The 14,182-nt window shown below is 48.8% G+C and overlaps 1 protein-coding gene and 1 pseudogene across 1 annotated transcript; one reads left to right on the plus strand and one right to left on the minus strand.

The window, feature by feature from the left end:
- The first annotated feature begins 1,600 nt into the window (after positions 1 to 1,600).
- On the plus strand, positions 1,601 to 8,928 carry LOC123123503 (disease resistance protein RGA5-like; annotated as a pseudogene).
- Positions 8,929 to 9,925: 997 nt separating this feature from the next.
- Positions 9,926 to 12,862, minus strand: LOC543359 (expansin-A7). Its single transcript, XM_044544023.1, has 3 exons — positions 12,593 to 12,862; positions 12,180 to 12,504; positions 9,926 to 10,666 (listed from the first exon to the last, which is right to left on the minus strand). The coding sequence occupies exons 1-3, from the start codon at positions 12,756 to 12,758 to the stop codon at positions 10,357 to 10,359; spliced, it is 801 nt and encodes a 266-aa protein (XP_044399958.1). The 5' UTR covers positions 12,759 to 12,862; the 3' UTR covers positions 9,926 to 10,356.
- Between the last annotated feature and the right edge of the window lie 1,320 nt (positions 12,863 to 14,182).

Raw genomic sequence — 14,182 nt, forward strand, 5'->3', positions numbered from 1 at the left:
ACTTTAGTGATCTAAACGCTCTTATATTTCTTTATGGAGGGAGTACATTATAATTAGTTGCTTTTGCAGGCCAGGCTGGAGTCAGGTTCTCTAGGACACCAACCAAACAAAGCTCAGGAAGATCCGGGGGAAACTTGTGGCCATGCAATTTTGCTCCAAGCCTCCAACCAAACATGCCCTATATATGTTTTGCATCCTTTGCTAGTATATCCAACCACGTGGGAGGACTTCCTCTTATCCTCCTACATAAACCCAACATATCCATAAAAAACCATACTTACCTAGTTATAGCATTTTAATAGTCATTCAGGATAATTTGTCATGCACTACCAGCATTTATGTTGCATGGCTAGATATGAGTTGTCATTGTCATATGCTTTGCATGATCATTGTTAACTAACGTTGTTTTTTTTCATGCATATGCCATTGGTTCATCATAATACATGCTACGATAGATCATTGCACTTCTTGGTACACTATCAGTCACATCATATATTGTTTTCTTTTCATGGTCATAGCTAGAGCTATGTTTGCATTTAGATGAAGTTGAGAAAAGTGTACCAATCATGATTGTAAGGTGTTTCTTCTACCTTGAGAGAAAAACAAATGCACCACGAAGGTGTCAAATAAATGAATGATGTGTCATAGAGGCACCAAAAAAGTGAGAGAAAGAAGGAGCAATAACATTTTCCCTTTTAAATTACACATATGAAGTGATTCAAAGTAGCACTACGTGTTCAAGTGTCAGGGCAACAGGGTTGGCTCGGCCTGTTGGGTTGGATTTCTTTTTCTATTTATCTCTCTTTTATTTTTATTTTTCTACAAGATTTGAATAGGCTCAAATTCATTTCAATTCCAATCCTTTAAACTTTAGAAAATTTAAACAAAAACTAGGGTTCATGTAGATCACTGAAAAGACTCAGCCATGATGCAAATATTGAAAATATATTTTATGCAAATGGATTCAATATGGCTATTAAATAAATCCCAAAAATAATTTAGGGTTTGTAAAATAGCCAAATTAATCCCAAAAAATTCCAAAATGCACTAAAATCACTTTATGCATGTGAATGTGATATTCACGTCCTAATTTGAAAATTTTAGATGTGACACGGAGCTCGCCGGAGGCGTCGAAACCCTCGCAACAGAGTTGAGGCCCGCTCGCGGCACAGATGACGCCGCCTGCCTCCCACAACACAAACTACCCCTGAAAAGCACCTGAGTGGTTGTCTTCCTCCCTTACCCTTGGCAGTAGTTTGCCCCTAGACCCGAAGGTGGCGGCTGACCGGCCAGAGCTTGCCGGAGGATGATTTATGAGAGAGCGTGAGGATGTGATACTAGGGTGCATCGCATCGCATGGACCGGTGCTGCGTGAAATAAGAAGATGCAGTGCGGCACGTGAGAGGAAAACATGTGGACGTGAGAAGGATAAGGCTCTACTTGCGTGAGTTCCACTGGACGCGTGGCCTGAGACCGATACGACCGATGAGGGCGAGCAATCGGTCACCCGTCTGCATCATTAACCTAACCTAAGGTGGTGCAAAATATTTGTGGATTGATTTTATAGGTACAGCATAAGAAATGTCCATATTTTTTTCTTTTTCCATATTTTTTTGATGTTAACAAGTGCCGTATGCAACATGCTTGTTCTTTGTGGGTTGTGTGGTGCTTGTTTTCCCAGGCCAACTACCGGAGAAGTACCCCCACATCCTGCTCGTCGGGATTGAGACGATTCCTCGCGGCCAGGCATGCTTTCTCGTGCTTCTCGATATTCTTCTCATCCATGTTCTCAGAACAAGAGGAACTTCTCATCCATGGCAACAATTAGTTAGGCACATGCACACTTCAGGTGGGGATGCAAAGCCAACTGCTGGCTTCCGGTGAAGACGGAGGACGACCCTGATTCCGCTCCGCTTGAGGCGAAAATGGAGGATCCCATCACGGCTTCGCTCGGCCCCATGGGTCGCCTCCTCCGGCGACTCCGTTCGCTGGAGGCTTCGGAACACCCTATGCCGGAGGGGCTCAGTGCGAACGGGATCCGGCTTCTGAAAGAAGGTCTAGAAGGATTGTACGACCACCTCAAGGGTTTGCCGGAGGCAGATCTGGACAACCCTAGCTTCACGCCCAAATGGTGGACCAAGGAGGTCCGGGAACTTGCTTACGACACGGAGGACTTCTGCGATGAGGTTATACAGTCCGGCGGCGGCGGCGGCGGCGGCAGCAGCGGCAGAAGCGCTCCTGTTAGTGCCATATTTGGAGTTACCAGTAAGCGGAAGCAGCGCCTGCCCCAGATTGCACAAGATTTCTCACTTTTAATGTCTCGTGTGAATGATGCCAGAGAAAGATGCAAAATTTTCCAGTTTGCTCCGCAGACAGCCATCAAATCTGACCATGGACAAGCCAGTACCAGCAGCCACACTCCTGGACTGTCGATAGACATGCCTGCGTTGACCGCGATAGCCGCCGGCCATAGCCTAGTTGGTGTCGAGGAACCCAGGAAGAAGCTTGTCAACCTGCTTGCTTTCGGCGACAATCAGCAGAAACAGCTCAAGGTGATACCTATCTTTGGATCTGCAGGAGTTGGAAAAACGACAGTTGCGAGAACAATGTATCATCAGTATGGAGGGGAATTCCAATGCCGTGCTTTTGTACGGGTTTCCCGGAATCCTGATATGAGGAGGCTTCTCACCAGCATCCTCTCACAAATTAAGGCACCAGGAGCTCACACCTTTTCTGATGCGCAGGACCTTATTGACTGTATCATCAAGCATCTTCATCAGAAAAGGTATTTCCCAATTGTTTCGAAAACAAACTGGTATGTTTAGGCTGGGGATCTTTAGATTGCTTGAAATGCATAGGAAAAATGAGTCTTGCTTTTGTACAAGTGTACTGATCTCAAAGTAAAAAACAGTTATCAATGAGAAAGAGTCCCGTAAATGTTTTCTTGAATCGGATTTTTCTACTTATCATGAGTAATTGATTGCTATTCCCCATTTTCTCATGCCAAACTGTTAGCACCATGCTTTATTCAAACAAGAACTGTTTTCATGGTTCTAGTGCCAAGCAAATACATACCCTGATGCACGTCATGCTTCCCTGAAGGAAATCGTGCCCAATATCTCTTGAGTTGATGAGGAGGATATCACATTGTAGGTTCTTTGGCTGCTAGAATTTACTTTCAGATAATTTTAGCAAACCATATTTTAAGTCATTGGCTAACTAGGGTCTGGTATCTTGTAAACTTTATTTGGCCGAACATGCTCTGGTGTCCCCATAGTAACTAAATATGTTATATTCAATATGAACAGAATTATCTTGCAGGTACTTCATTGTTGTTGATGATTTATGGACAGCATCAGTATGGGATATTATTAGCCGTGCTTTTCCTTATGGTGATTGTTGCAGCAGAATACTGACAATCACACAGATTGAGGATGTAGCATTGGCATGTTCTGGTTATGAGTCAGAGTACAGATTTAACTTGGAACCTCTTAATAATGATGAATCTCGAAAATTATTCTTCGATACTGTTTTTGGCTCTGAATGTGAAGGTGGTTGTCCTAAGGAATTCGAAGTAGTTGTGGATAGGATTATCAGGAAATGCGGTCGTTTACCGTTATCAACTCTAAATATAGCAAGCCTGTTGCTACCAAGCAAACCAAACCCTGCATTTCAGCAGTGGGAGAAGGTAGAAAGTTCTCTACCCTCCACTTTGAGGACAAATCCTACTTCCAATGGGATGAAAGATGTTATAATCCTTGTATATGATAAGCTTCCACTTCATTTGAAGACATGCTTGCTCTATGTTGGTATGTATCCAGAGGGCTACACGATCAGTAAGGATGATTTGGAGAAGCAATGGGTTGCTGAAAGTTTTGTCAGCGACGCTGAGCATGGTTACTTTAACGAGCTTCTCAGAAGAGGCATGATCCAACCGGTAGACACTAACTATCACGGTGAGGTGTTGTCATGTACAGTTAACCACATGGTACTGGATCTTATCAGGCACAAATCCATGGAGGATAATTTCATCATTACTGTGAACTATCTTGAATCAACTATAGGGCTTCCTGACAAGGCTCGTCGATTGTCCATCCAGTTCGGAGGTGCAAAAAGTGCAAAGATACCGGAAATCATCAGAATGTCCCAAGTCCGATCGCTTTTCTTCTGTGGATTCTCTGGATGTGTGCCTTCCATTCCGGATTATGGCCTTCTTCGAGTTTTAATTCTTCATATTTGGGCTGATCAAGACAAGATGAGCTTTGACCTCACTGGAATCGGTGAACTCTGTCGACTGAGATATGTCCAGGTTGAATGTAATATCACTGTCAATTTGCCAGACAAGATTCAAGGGTTACGATACTTGGAGACACTGCAAATAGATGGAAGACTATCTGCTGTTCCATCAGATATTGGAGATTTGGAGAAATTACGTCACCTCCGCCTTCCAAACCAGGCTAATGTGAGGGACCTTGGCGGGCTGGTTAACCTCCAGGATCTTCATCTCACCTGTTCTACAATACACCCAGTTGATAATCTGGAGGACAACATGAAATACCTAGGCACAGTTCTCGAGAAACTCAACAACCTCAAATCTCTAACTCTTACATCTTTACGCTCCTCTCCCGTAAATACTTCGAGGATGAGTATTTCCTGCCATGGCTTGAGCAGCGTGTCTTGAGAGACTTGAGTTACTGCCGTGGATTTGCATCTTTCCCAGCCTCCCAAAGTGGTTGGAAACACTCAGCAAACTCTGCAGTCTAAAGGTAGCAGTTAGAGAATTCTTGAACAGTGACATTGATATCGTGAAAGGATTGCCTGCCCTCACTGCTCTCTCACTATATGTCCAGGCAGCACCTGCAGAGAGGATTGTCTTTGGCAAGGCAGGATTTTCAGCTCTCAAGTACTTCACGTTGAAGTGCAGTGAACCTTTGCTGAAATTTGAGGCTGGTGCAATGCCTAATCTTCGGAAGCTCAATCTAGTCTTCAATGCACATGAAGTGCAGCATGATGCTGCACCTATCTGCATTGAGCACCTAGCAGGGCTTAAAGAGATCTCCGCAAAAATTGTGGGTGCAGGTGCTGCTGGCACAAAGTCTGCCTTGGGGATTTATGTTAGGAATGATCCAAAAAACCCGAAAATCAACGATCAACTGGTGAACTGGAAGTTCTTTGCGGACGAAGATAGAATTATGGCGCCACAAAGGCATGCAGGACCGATTATAGAAGAACTAGGTGAGATCCTGGAGGAAAACACAGAATATGAGTACGAAGGGGAAGATGAAAACAGACAGCAACCTGATAGCGGGTATGAACTTTTCCTCCCTTCAGTTGATTGATTCTTCAACCTGTCTTTCTTTGACGCTAATCGGTTGCCATAATCAGGATTTCTACGTTACTGGAGTCGTCGCCCGCACCACCTTGGAGACCCCCTGATAGGCGATATGGCTGGAGAATCCTCTCTGTGTGGGCCAGGGCCAGGCCCACCATGAAAACTGGACCCCAGACCACCTTGAAAGCTGCCTATGAAGGCAGCGACAGCCTCCCCTGGTGGCACCACCTTGCGCCATCCAACACTGGTGAGCTCTCCGCCAGTCATACGGGCTAACAATCTGCTCGAGGACCATTGTGTCGAGCCGTCTCCTACCCCGGCACCTTCGTCACGGCTGCCCTGAAGCCGCCCACCTTGGAGAGCACCCCCTCTGTTTTCAACCATATTCGTTTTGCCATGTTGCTTGTTATGCTGTTTGAAACGGTCTTCACATTAACTTCTGGAACACCAGTTAACTAATAATCGCTAGAATTGCGTGGCACAGATGGCAATGGCTAATTTGCATTCACATGGCTCATATTGTTCAGATAATGGGCAACTAACGATTGCTTTCTTCACCCAGTCCCTAGTTGTTGTGCAAAATTTCCTTTAAAAAGGTAGAATCAACCATTCAGAACTTGCAATACATGATTATCATACCAAGTACCTGGGATAGATCAATGCAAAAACTTATTCATCAGATAATACTTCCATTTAAAATAGTGTCTTGATTTTGTAACTTTTATATGTAAGTATCATTCAGAAGAATCTGTACTGAAGACATGATCTGCAGGAATGTTCTCAAGGCGCCGTCGTAAACATGAGAGTAGTCTTACTGCCAGCAGCAGTCCAACTTTTTTGGCTTCCAGGCTAACTGGCGGCAGCAGTCAAACTTTTTCAGCTTCCAAGCCTTCAAGCGTGAACACTTTTTCAAGTGCGAACACTTATTCAAGTGCTAACACTGGATGTGAAATCATGCAGTCAGCCAAAGTTAAGGCCGTCAGCTATAATGCTCTCAGGTTTGCCACGAGGAACTTCTCTCCTGACAGCATGCTCGGCGAAGGAGGGTTTGGATCTGTCTATAAAGGATGGCTTGATGAGCGTACATTGTCAGCTTGCCAACCTGGTACAGGAATACCTGTTGCTGTGAAAAAACTCAACCCGGAGGGCTTTCAAGGGCACGGAGAGTGGTTGGTGAGCATAAAGGGCATTCTATTTCATTCTGTTGTCCTTGATATCATGTTTTTCTTTTTCTCGAATACACACCTAAGTGTACATCATTTTGTATTAGAAGAAAACGTCTAAATGACGTCAAACTTACAGCCAACAAACAAAAGCAGAAAAGGAAGCCAAAAACTAAAGAAGCGAAAGAAACTATACAACCATCATACTGCTACTATTGCCGATATCATGTTTGATTCATGTTTATTTGAAGTTCATTTTCGAATATCGCCATAGTTACCTGATGTATCTGAATTCCTTATTTGCAACTTTATAAGTCCCATGGTTCGCACCTCTGTCCTTTATGTGATGCTTCTGCATTCATTTACACACAGCCGCATAAGTGTTAATAAAAAAAATTGGATATTTTTCTCACATTTTCATGTGTCCATTTATAGGCCGAAATTAATTACCTAGGTCGGCTTTGCCATCCCAACCTTCTGAAGTTAATCGGGTACTGCATAGAGGATGAGTACCGGGTGCTAGTGTATGAGTGGATGCCACGTGGGAGCTTGGACAATCATCTTTTCAGGAGTAAGTTAAACTTGGACTTGGTGCTCTACCACTTCCTAGGATCATTTATTCGTTTTGCATATGTCATCGCTGTAAAACTGTAGTATGTTCTAGTTATAACTTGTTATATATGAATCCTTGATGTAGGAGGCTTTGAACCTCTTTCATGGAACGTAAGGATGAAGGTTGCACTTGGAGCTGCAAAAGGGCTAGCCTACCTTCACAGTGTGGAGGTTAACGTTATTAATAGGGATTTTAAGGCATCTCATATTCTCCTTGACACCGTAAGTGAAAGTGAGTCGTCAATATAGCATAGTTAACCTCTATGACCATCTGATCTCTCTACTTAAATGAATGCATATTCTACTGCCCAGGATTATACTGCAAAACTCTCTGATTTTGGATTGGCAAAGGAAGGTCCTGTTGGTGAGGACAGTCATGTGACCACAAGGGTAATGGGAACATATGGTTATGCAGCTCCAGAATATGTATCAACAGGTAACTTTTGACTTGCAATTTTGTGTTTTATTAAGCCAGTATTTTGCGCATTTGCTTGTCTTGGATATAAAACATCTAGCATATGACTGGAACAATTGAGTGTTAGTGAGCTTTTAGTGCACTAGTTAATAGCAGTCGGTCTAAGGTAGTACTCCCTCAAGATCTTTTAGCTCAGTCTTTTAGATCACTGATCTAAAAGATCTTATATTAGTTTACAGAGGGAGTACAGGTTAATTAAAAATGTACAAGTTGTCTCGTCTTCTGTCAATCTTCTGCTGTGCAGATACCAGTTTTGGAACAACATTACTTTCTTGAAGTTGCTACGCATGCAGTTGAAATGCATTCCGTGTCAGGATCTGATACTGAATATCTAATGCCCCAGTGCCATCATGAAATTTATGATTTATTCATACCTTTTCTTTGTGAACTATGCACAATGGTGTGAAACTGTGAATACGCAAACTATATCGGGAAATGTTTTATGAGTTTTTTACCTTCAACCATAATTTGTTCCATCAAATGACATGTTTTTCGAAGTACACTTAATTTAATTTGCTTTCAAATGTTGCAAGCTGCTGCCCTTTGGTAAATAAGTATATACATTGACATTTTGTAAAATTTACCTAGAGCTCACATTCAGCATGTGGTAAACATTCATTTAACCGGGTCAGTAGTTTCAGCTCATCTTCTTACATTTTGAATTCGGCTGAATGTACTTTAACCGAACAAATGTTGCAATATATGCTGCGTTCTTGGCAAAGAACATATACCTACTTTTTACATTACCAGGAGCTCATATTCAGCATGTGATCAACATCCATTCAACTAATTTACCCATATTCAGGTCATCTTACTGCAAAGTGCGACGTATATGGCTTCGGGGTTGTGCTTCTAGAGATGATGTGTGGTCGTCGCGCACTTGACACGAATCGTCCCCAGGCGGAGCGCAGTCTTGTTGAATGGGTCCGACCGTATCTCACAAGTAAGCGCGGGTTCTTTCGTGTCATTGATAAAAAGCTAGGAGGCCAATACTCGCTCAACGGGGCGCGAAAAATCGGCAACCTTGCTGTTGCGTGCTTGCACGTCGAATGTAATATGAGGCCGACCATGGATTACGTGGTCTCTATTCTAGAAGGGGCTCAAGACTCGAGGCCATCCATGGATTATGTAGTCTCTGTTCTAGAAGGGGTTCAAGACTCGAGTGACCCAGGCAAGAAACCAGCAGTAGAGAAGCATCAAGAGCCCGAGTCCGCCAGCAGAATGACACCGCCCAGCGCGAATGCTGGCATGGCACGCGTACGTCGCCCCAAAAAGGCCGATAGTCAGAGTTGTTACGGTATATGTGGATTGCACTAGCCCTTTCCATTAATTCGGACTTTTGACTGCGTTGGCTAGTGCATGAAGCTTAACATGATATCAGAGCTAAGGCCTTGAGTTCAAGTCCTGGCTTGCGCAATTTGTTAAAAATTGATGGTTGCCCCCTTTGTATCATACGTGAGTTTCGCGCGCCGTCGCTCTCTTCCGGTTGCACGTGTTGACTTGTCTTCCCTGTCAGAGGGTGTTACAGTATGTATGTGTGGATTGCACTAGCCTTTTACATTAGTTTGGACTTATGGTTGCGTTGGTTAGCGCATGAAACTTAACAAGAGCAACCCAGAGTCTGAACCTGTTATCTAGCTAGGGTGGTGGTCTGAAAATGTCCTGTGCATGTCAACCTGAATGTGTGTGTGTGTGTGTGTGTGTGTGTGTCGTTGGATTCTTGGCAGTGGAGCTCATGCCGCGTACTCCCTGCCGTGCCTTGCCTGTGTGGTCTTCACTGTATCCAACTATCGATGGCCTGTCTGAGTGGCGTCGTCCCCTACTGGCTTTTGCCGTGCATTTTGACTTTGACACGAAGGTGGTACTACATGTGATCCTGCCGTGCGTCAGCCGATATCACCGGTGAGAGAGAGCAACGCTGTCCCTGTTCGTTTGACTCGGGCCCGGCGACGATCTGCAAACTCGCTTCTGCCTTACCCGGCGACGGCGACGCGGACGGCAACGAGGTCAGGCCAGACAGGTAACGGCAAGGGGCAGCACAAGGACGCTGCAGAGTGCAGAGCCATGATGCCTATAGTGAAAACGGCATGCATGGTCGGTGGCGCGCCGTCGCCGTCCTTGGCGCCATTCTCCCAACAAAACCAGAATCACTCCGAATTCCGAAAGCAAGCTCTCGCTTTTCTGCTCTGCTTTCATGCTTTCCACGCGTTTTCAGCGGTCACACTCAGCGTTTGCACTCTCCAACAGGCAGGAGCCGGCAGGGCTGATGCCCACGGAGCTGCAAATCTGCTTAACTCAACACACAAACACATTGCACACATACTTGCATAATCATCAAGCTCATACGATACAAATCAGGTCCATGATTGGTTGATAAATAGTAGTAGTAACAGCCAGCAGCGTGCCATGGAGACAAAGATGACACGACACGGGACACCGGACCGGAGAAGCAGCTGCGGGCTACACTCGCCGCTCCCACTCTTCAGCTGCGGCTTTGCAGCCACTTCAGCCACCACTCCACACAACCACTCTACTCAGTACCCAGCAACCATCACCTCTTTACCCTAATCAAGACTAGACTTTTACTGCTACTACTGGTACTATCAACCTGCTTGCACCTTGCATCTGCATTCACAGGCCACGCACCAGGAACGGAAAAAACACACCAACCCATACCACTCGACCGCTCACTGTAGTAATTACTCGCTAGTATAGTATATAAGACGACGTCCATCTGCTCCATCGCCGGCGCCGGAGAAGGAGAAGAAGGCCAACTAGACCCTGAAGTTCTTGCCCTCGAAGGTCTGTCCGAAGCGCCAGTTCTGGGGTGCGGCGTTCCAGGAGGTGGAGGTGCGGCGGTCGCTGGCGGTGACGCGGAAGGAGAGGGCCTGGCCGACGAGGATGGCGTTGGACTGCCAGTTCTGGCCCCAGTTGCGGGACATGGGCATCCACCCGGTGCTGGACCCCTTCACGCTGGCGCGCACCAGGTCCCCCGCCCCGGCCACGTTCGTGATGAGCACCAGGTTGAAGTACCTGAACCCGTTGATCGTGAACCGCACCCCGCCCGACTTCCGGCACGCCACCCTGCGCACATTCGCACATACGAACAACATCACACGTTAGCCAGACCATCAGCACATCACACACAGTTAAAAACACTAGTGGTATATGTCAGCAAAACATAAGCAGAGAGTTAATCGCGTCGTGGGGGTAGGATGGTAAATTTGGGGTGGCAGGGGCAGGGGGTGGGCAGACGGGACGGTGCAGCGTCGCAGGGTGAGCTGGTTCACGCGTGGTACTGGCGGCAGGGCCAAAGGACGAGATGGCCCCTCTTGGGCATTCCCGGTCAGTCCAAGCACGGCCCGGGGCGTTCCATGTCAGTGAAACCAGACGACGGAGCAGTGGAGAGCGTCACGGGTCGCGCCCCCTCCTCACACCACGAGCCCCAAGGCGAAAACCAAAGGTCAAAGGTTTCGGTGTGTGCGCTCTGTGCCCTACACAGTGGGTTCTCCTGCAGCTACTACTACGTACAACCACGACGGACACGCCCGGTTTGGATGTTCCTCCCAGCACTACGCCGTGCCCCAGCGCAAATCGCGGCATTTTCCTGGGCATCCGGGTCGCTCCCTCGCTAACCAGAGCGCCGGAGCACATGACAGAAACAGCGTCGAGATCGCCAGACACCAACTACTACGCCTAAACATTAAAGCCAAACGAGACAAAAACAGTCTAGTACTCCTGATCAGCATTGACGCCTCCTTGACACGGAAACGAAAGAGACGCCGAGGCACATGGCGCCGGCCGGAGCGTTGGCTGGAACCAGCGCGGGCCGCCGTTTCCGGCTTCGCTCCAAGGCCGCTTTTACTCGTACCACGACACAAACAAGTAATGGCGGGCCGAGTCCGACCGATCGTGTCACGTTCCGCTTTTAAAGCCCCGCGTGCGCCCGGTCCCGGCGGTGCACATTCCCGGCCCACGTTCACGCTATCCCTCCCGCCCGCACACATAGATTCAGAAAAGAAATGCTGCTTCTACTGGAAGGGCCCAGATTTATGGGGATTTATCGCCATGCCGTGCCGCTTCCGTTCTATTCTATCCTGGTACAACTACTACGTGCCACGCGTATCTGCCGTATCATATCTTCATTTTTTCGGAGGAAAAAAGCAGCCCATGTTACCGTATCAATTTCAACAGTACAGGATAATACTTGCCCATAATGTTCAAGTTCAGAGATTTTGTACATAGTGTCCTTTATTTTTCGCATGCTACTGTGCAATTGACGGCGAGGATAAGGGAAATTAATTGTCTGACGGGACGGAAGACAGATTTCTTTTCCTTTTTCCTGATGATGGGGACGGACGGTGCAGCACCCCGTCTCAAAAGACGCGAAGGAAAAGAATCGCTGTGCCGGGTAAAGAGGGGCCTGCGCTCTTCCCATTGGCCGCAAAAGAAAAGAAAATTTCAACCAAGGCGAATGTTTTTTACTATCTATGACCAAGAAACAGCATCCCGTTGACTTGGGTAAATTTTCTAGGCAAGCGGAGGCATAGGAAGGAAAGTTGGCGGGAGATTTGGGTGGGAGTGAAGGCGGGGTTACCGGCGGTAGGAGACGGGGACGATGCCGGCGCGGTACTGCGCCATGTGGAGGAACATGGGCATGGCGAGGTCGAAGTGGGGGCGGGGCGGGTTGCACCAGCCGCCGTCGTCCGAGGGCAGCGCGTAGTTGGGCGGGCAGAAGTTGGTGGCGGTGACCACGATGGACGGCCGCCCCGGGAGGCACCACGCCCACCCCGGCTGGTTCACGCACCGGATCTCGAAGCACGCCCCGCAGCGCTGCCCCTCGTTGAACAGCGCCGTGCTCAGCGCCGCGTTGTTCACCCCGTACCCCTGGCTGTACAGGTTCCCGTACCCGCACGCGCCGCCTGCGACGCCAAATCAAGAACACGAGATCGGATCAGTTCGACTTCGACGTCATGGTGGAGTCGCGCAGCTGGCGGAGGGAAAACCTACCCATGGTGCCGGAGGCGTCGCTGCCGCCGTAGAAGGTGGCGTGCGCGCTCTGCCAGTCGCCGCCGGTGTACACGCCGGGGACGCGCGCCGCGGCCGGCGAAAGCGTCACCAGCAGCAGCAGCGCCGCGAGGAGGGCGGGCAGCGACGGTGGCATTGCGGCGGCCATCGGCGCTCCGGGCGCACGCGCGCGCTCGCGGTGAGCAGAGCAAGAAGGCGAGGGGAGCGAAGGTGCTGGCGAGTGGCGTGGGGGGTTGAAGTTGAGGAGTGGGAGCGGGGCGGGGCGGGGTATTTATGGAGGAGGCAGGAGGGAGACCAAATAATGGCGCCGAGGCGAGGGGAGGGAGGGGCTAATCCAATCCGCGGCGGCTAGGCCGGGCCGGGCCGGGCCGAGAAAAGAAAAGGAAGATGCACGCACACACTCCAGCGCAGCGAAGCGGAAATTGGACGGGCGTTTCCGTTACGGAGTGCGTGATTATTGCTGGTTTTAGCCATTGATGGCGCAGGCCTGGCCGGCCACTGTGCCGTGGCCGAGCTCTGATGGAAAGCGGCGTGGACAGTTGGGACCTCTCCCTTTTTCTTTCTTCCTCCTCCCTCCCTCCCTCCCTGCTACCTGGCACTGTTTGGGCTTCGGAGCAGTACTCTGCTTGACAGCGCCGGCCACGGCTTTGTGGGGTAAAAAACAAATTTCACCAGTACGTACAATGCCCAATAATTTGCTGGATTGTCCTAATTGTCAGGGATTTCGGATTATTTGCTGCATTCAAGTACAGAATCGGGGCGCATGATGTCTGCGATCCCAATCTAGAAAAGATCAATTGCCTATCTGCTTGCAGTTTTGCAAGAAGGAGCAGGAAATAACCACGAGTACGGCTGTAAGTGATGGCGGTAAATGTTGGATCTACTAGGATTGATTGCCAGCCATGATTCTGTTTTCCGGGGCAGGAGCGGACGGACGGCCGGGATGGCGCGGCGCGCGTACGTTACGGCGGGGAGATACGACGATATCTCTCTCAAGGATGGGTGATTGGACGGGTGGGGAGACCAAAAGCGCGGCACGGCTGTGGCATGTTGGTGGGCATGGAGCACGGCTGTCCGCTTCCTCCCCTTTGCTTCCATCGCAAGTTGTGCCATCCCTTCTCCTCTTTCCCCTGGTCCTCTCCCCTCTCCCGGGCCCCGGCCCGGTCCCGCCGCCGGTCGGCGAGCAGCGAACGGACCCGATCGATGGATCGATCGGCTGCAGCTTTACTTTCGTTGCAGCCGAGCCTTTTGGCTTTCGCTTTCGCCCGCCCGGCCGCTGCGAGTAGAAGCAGTGCTGTTGAAGTTCCGATGCGCCGGCGCCATGTTTCGTTTGGCTTCGTTCGAATGAAAGGCAGGCGCCCGCCGGCGAAAAATATGGAGGGAACCGCGGCAAAAATCCCATGCCCTTTCGCGCGCGGCGTCGTGAACCTTCCGTTCCGTCTGTCGTCGGTATGGTGGGAATGGGATGCCCGTGCTGTGCACCGCATGCACGTACGTACGTAGAGCCTACCCGGTTCATCGTGTCGCCATACGGATAATACGTACGTACCAGTAGGATTTTACTCGGGCGAG

This window comes from Triticum aestivum, chromosome 5D (assembly GCF_018294505.1).
Source record: "Triticum aestivum cultivar Chinese Spring chromosome 5D, IWGSC CS RefSeq v2.1, whole genome shotgun sequence".
In the NCBI taxonomy this organism is placed as follows: domain Eukaryota; kingdom Viridiplantae; phylum Streptophyta; class Magnoliopsida; order Poales; family Poaceae; genus Triticum; species Triticum aestivum.

Coding starts and splice junctions, on each gene's coding strand:
- LOC543359 (XM_044544023.1), bottom strand. CDS start 12,758: ATGGCCGCCGCAATGCCACCGTCGCTGCCCGCCCTCCTCGCGGCGCTG. Junction 12,505..12,592: donor CGACGCCTCCGGCACCATGG/GTAGGTTTTCCC, acceptor TTGGCGTCGCAG/GCGGCGCGTGCGGGTACGGG. Junction 10,667..12,179: donor GTCCCCGTCTCCTACCGCCG/GTAACCCCGCCT, acceptor GAATGTGCGCAG/GGTGGCGTGCCGGAAGTCGG.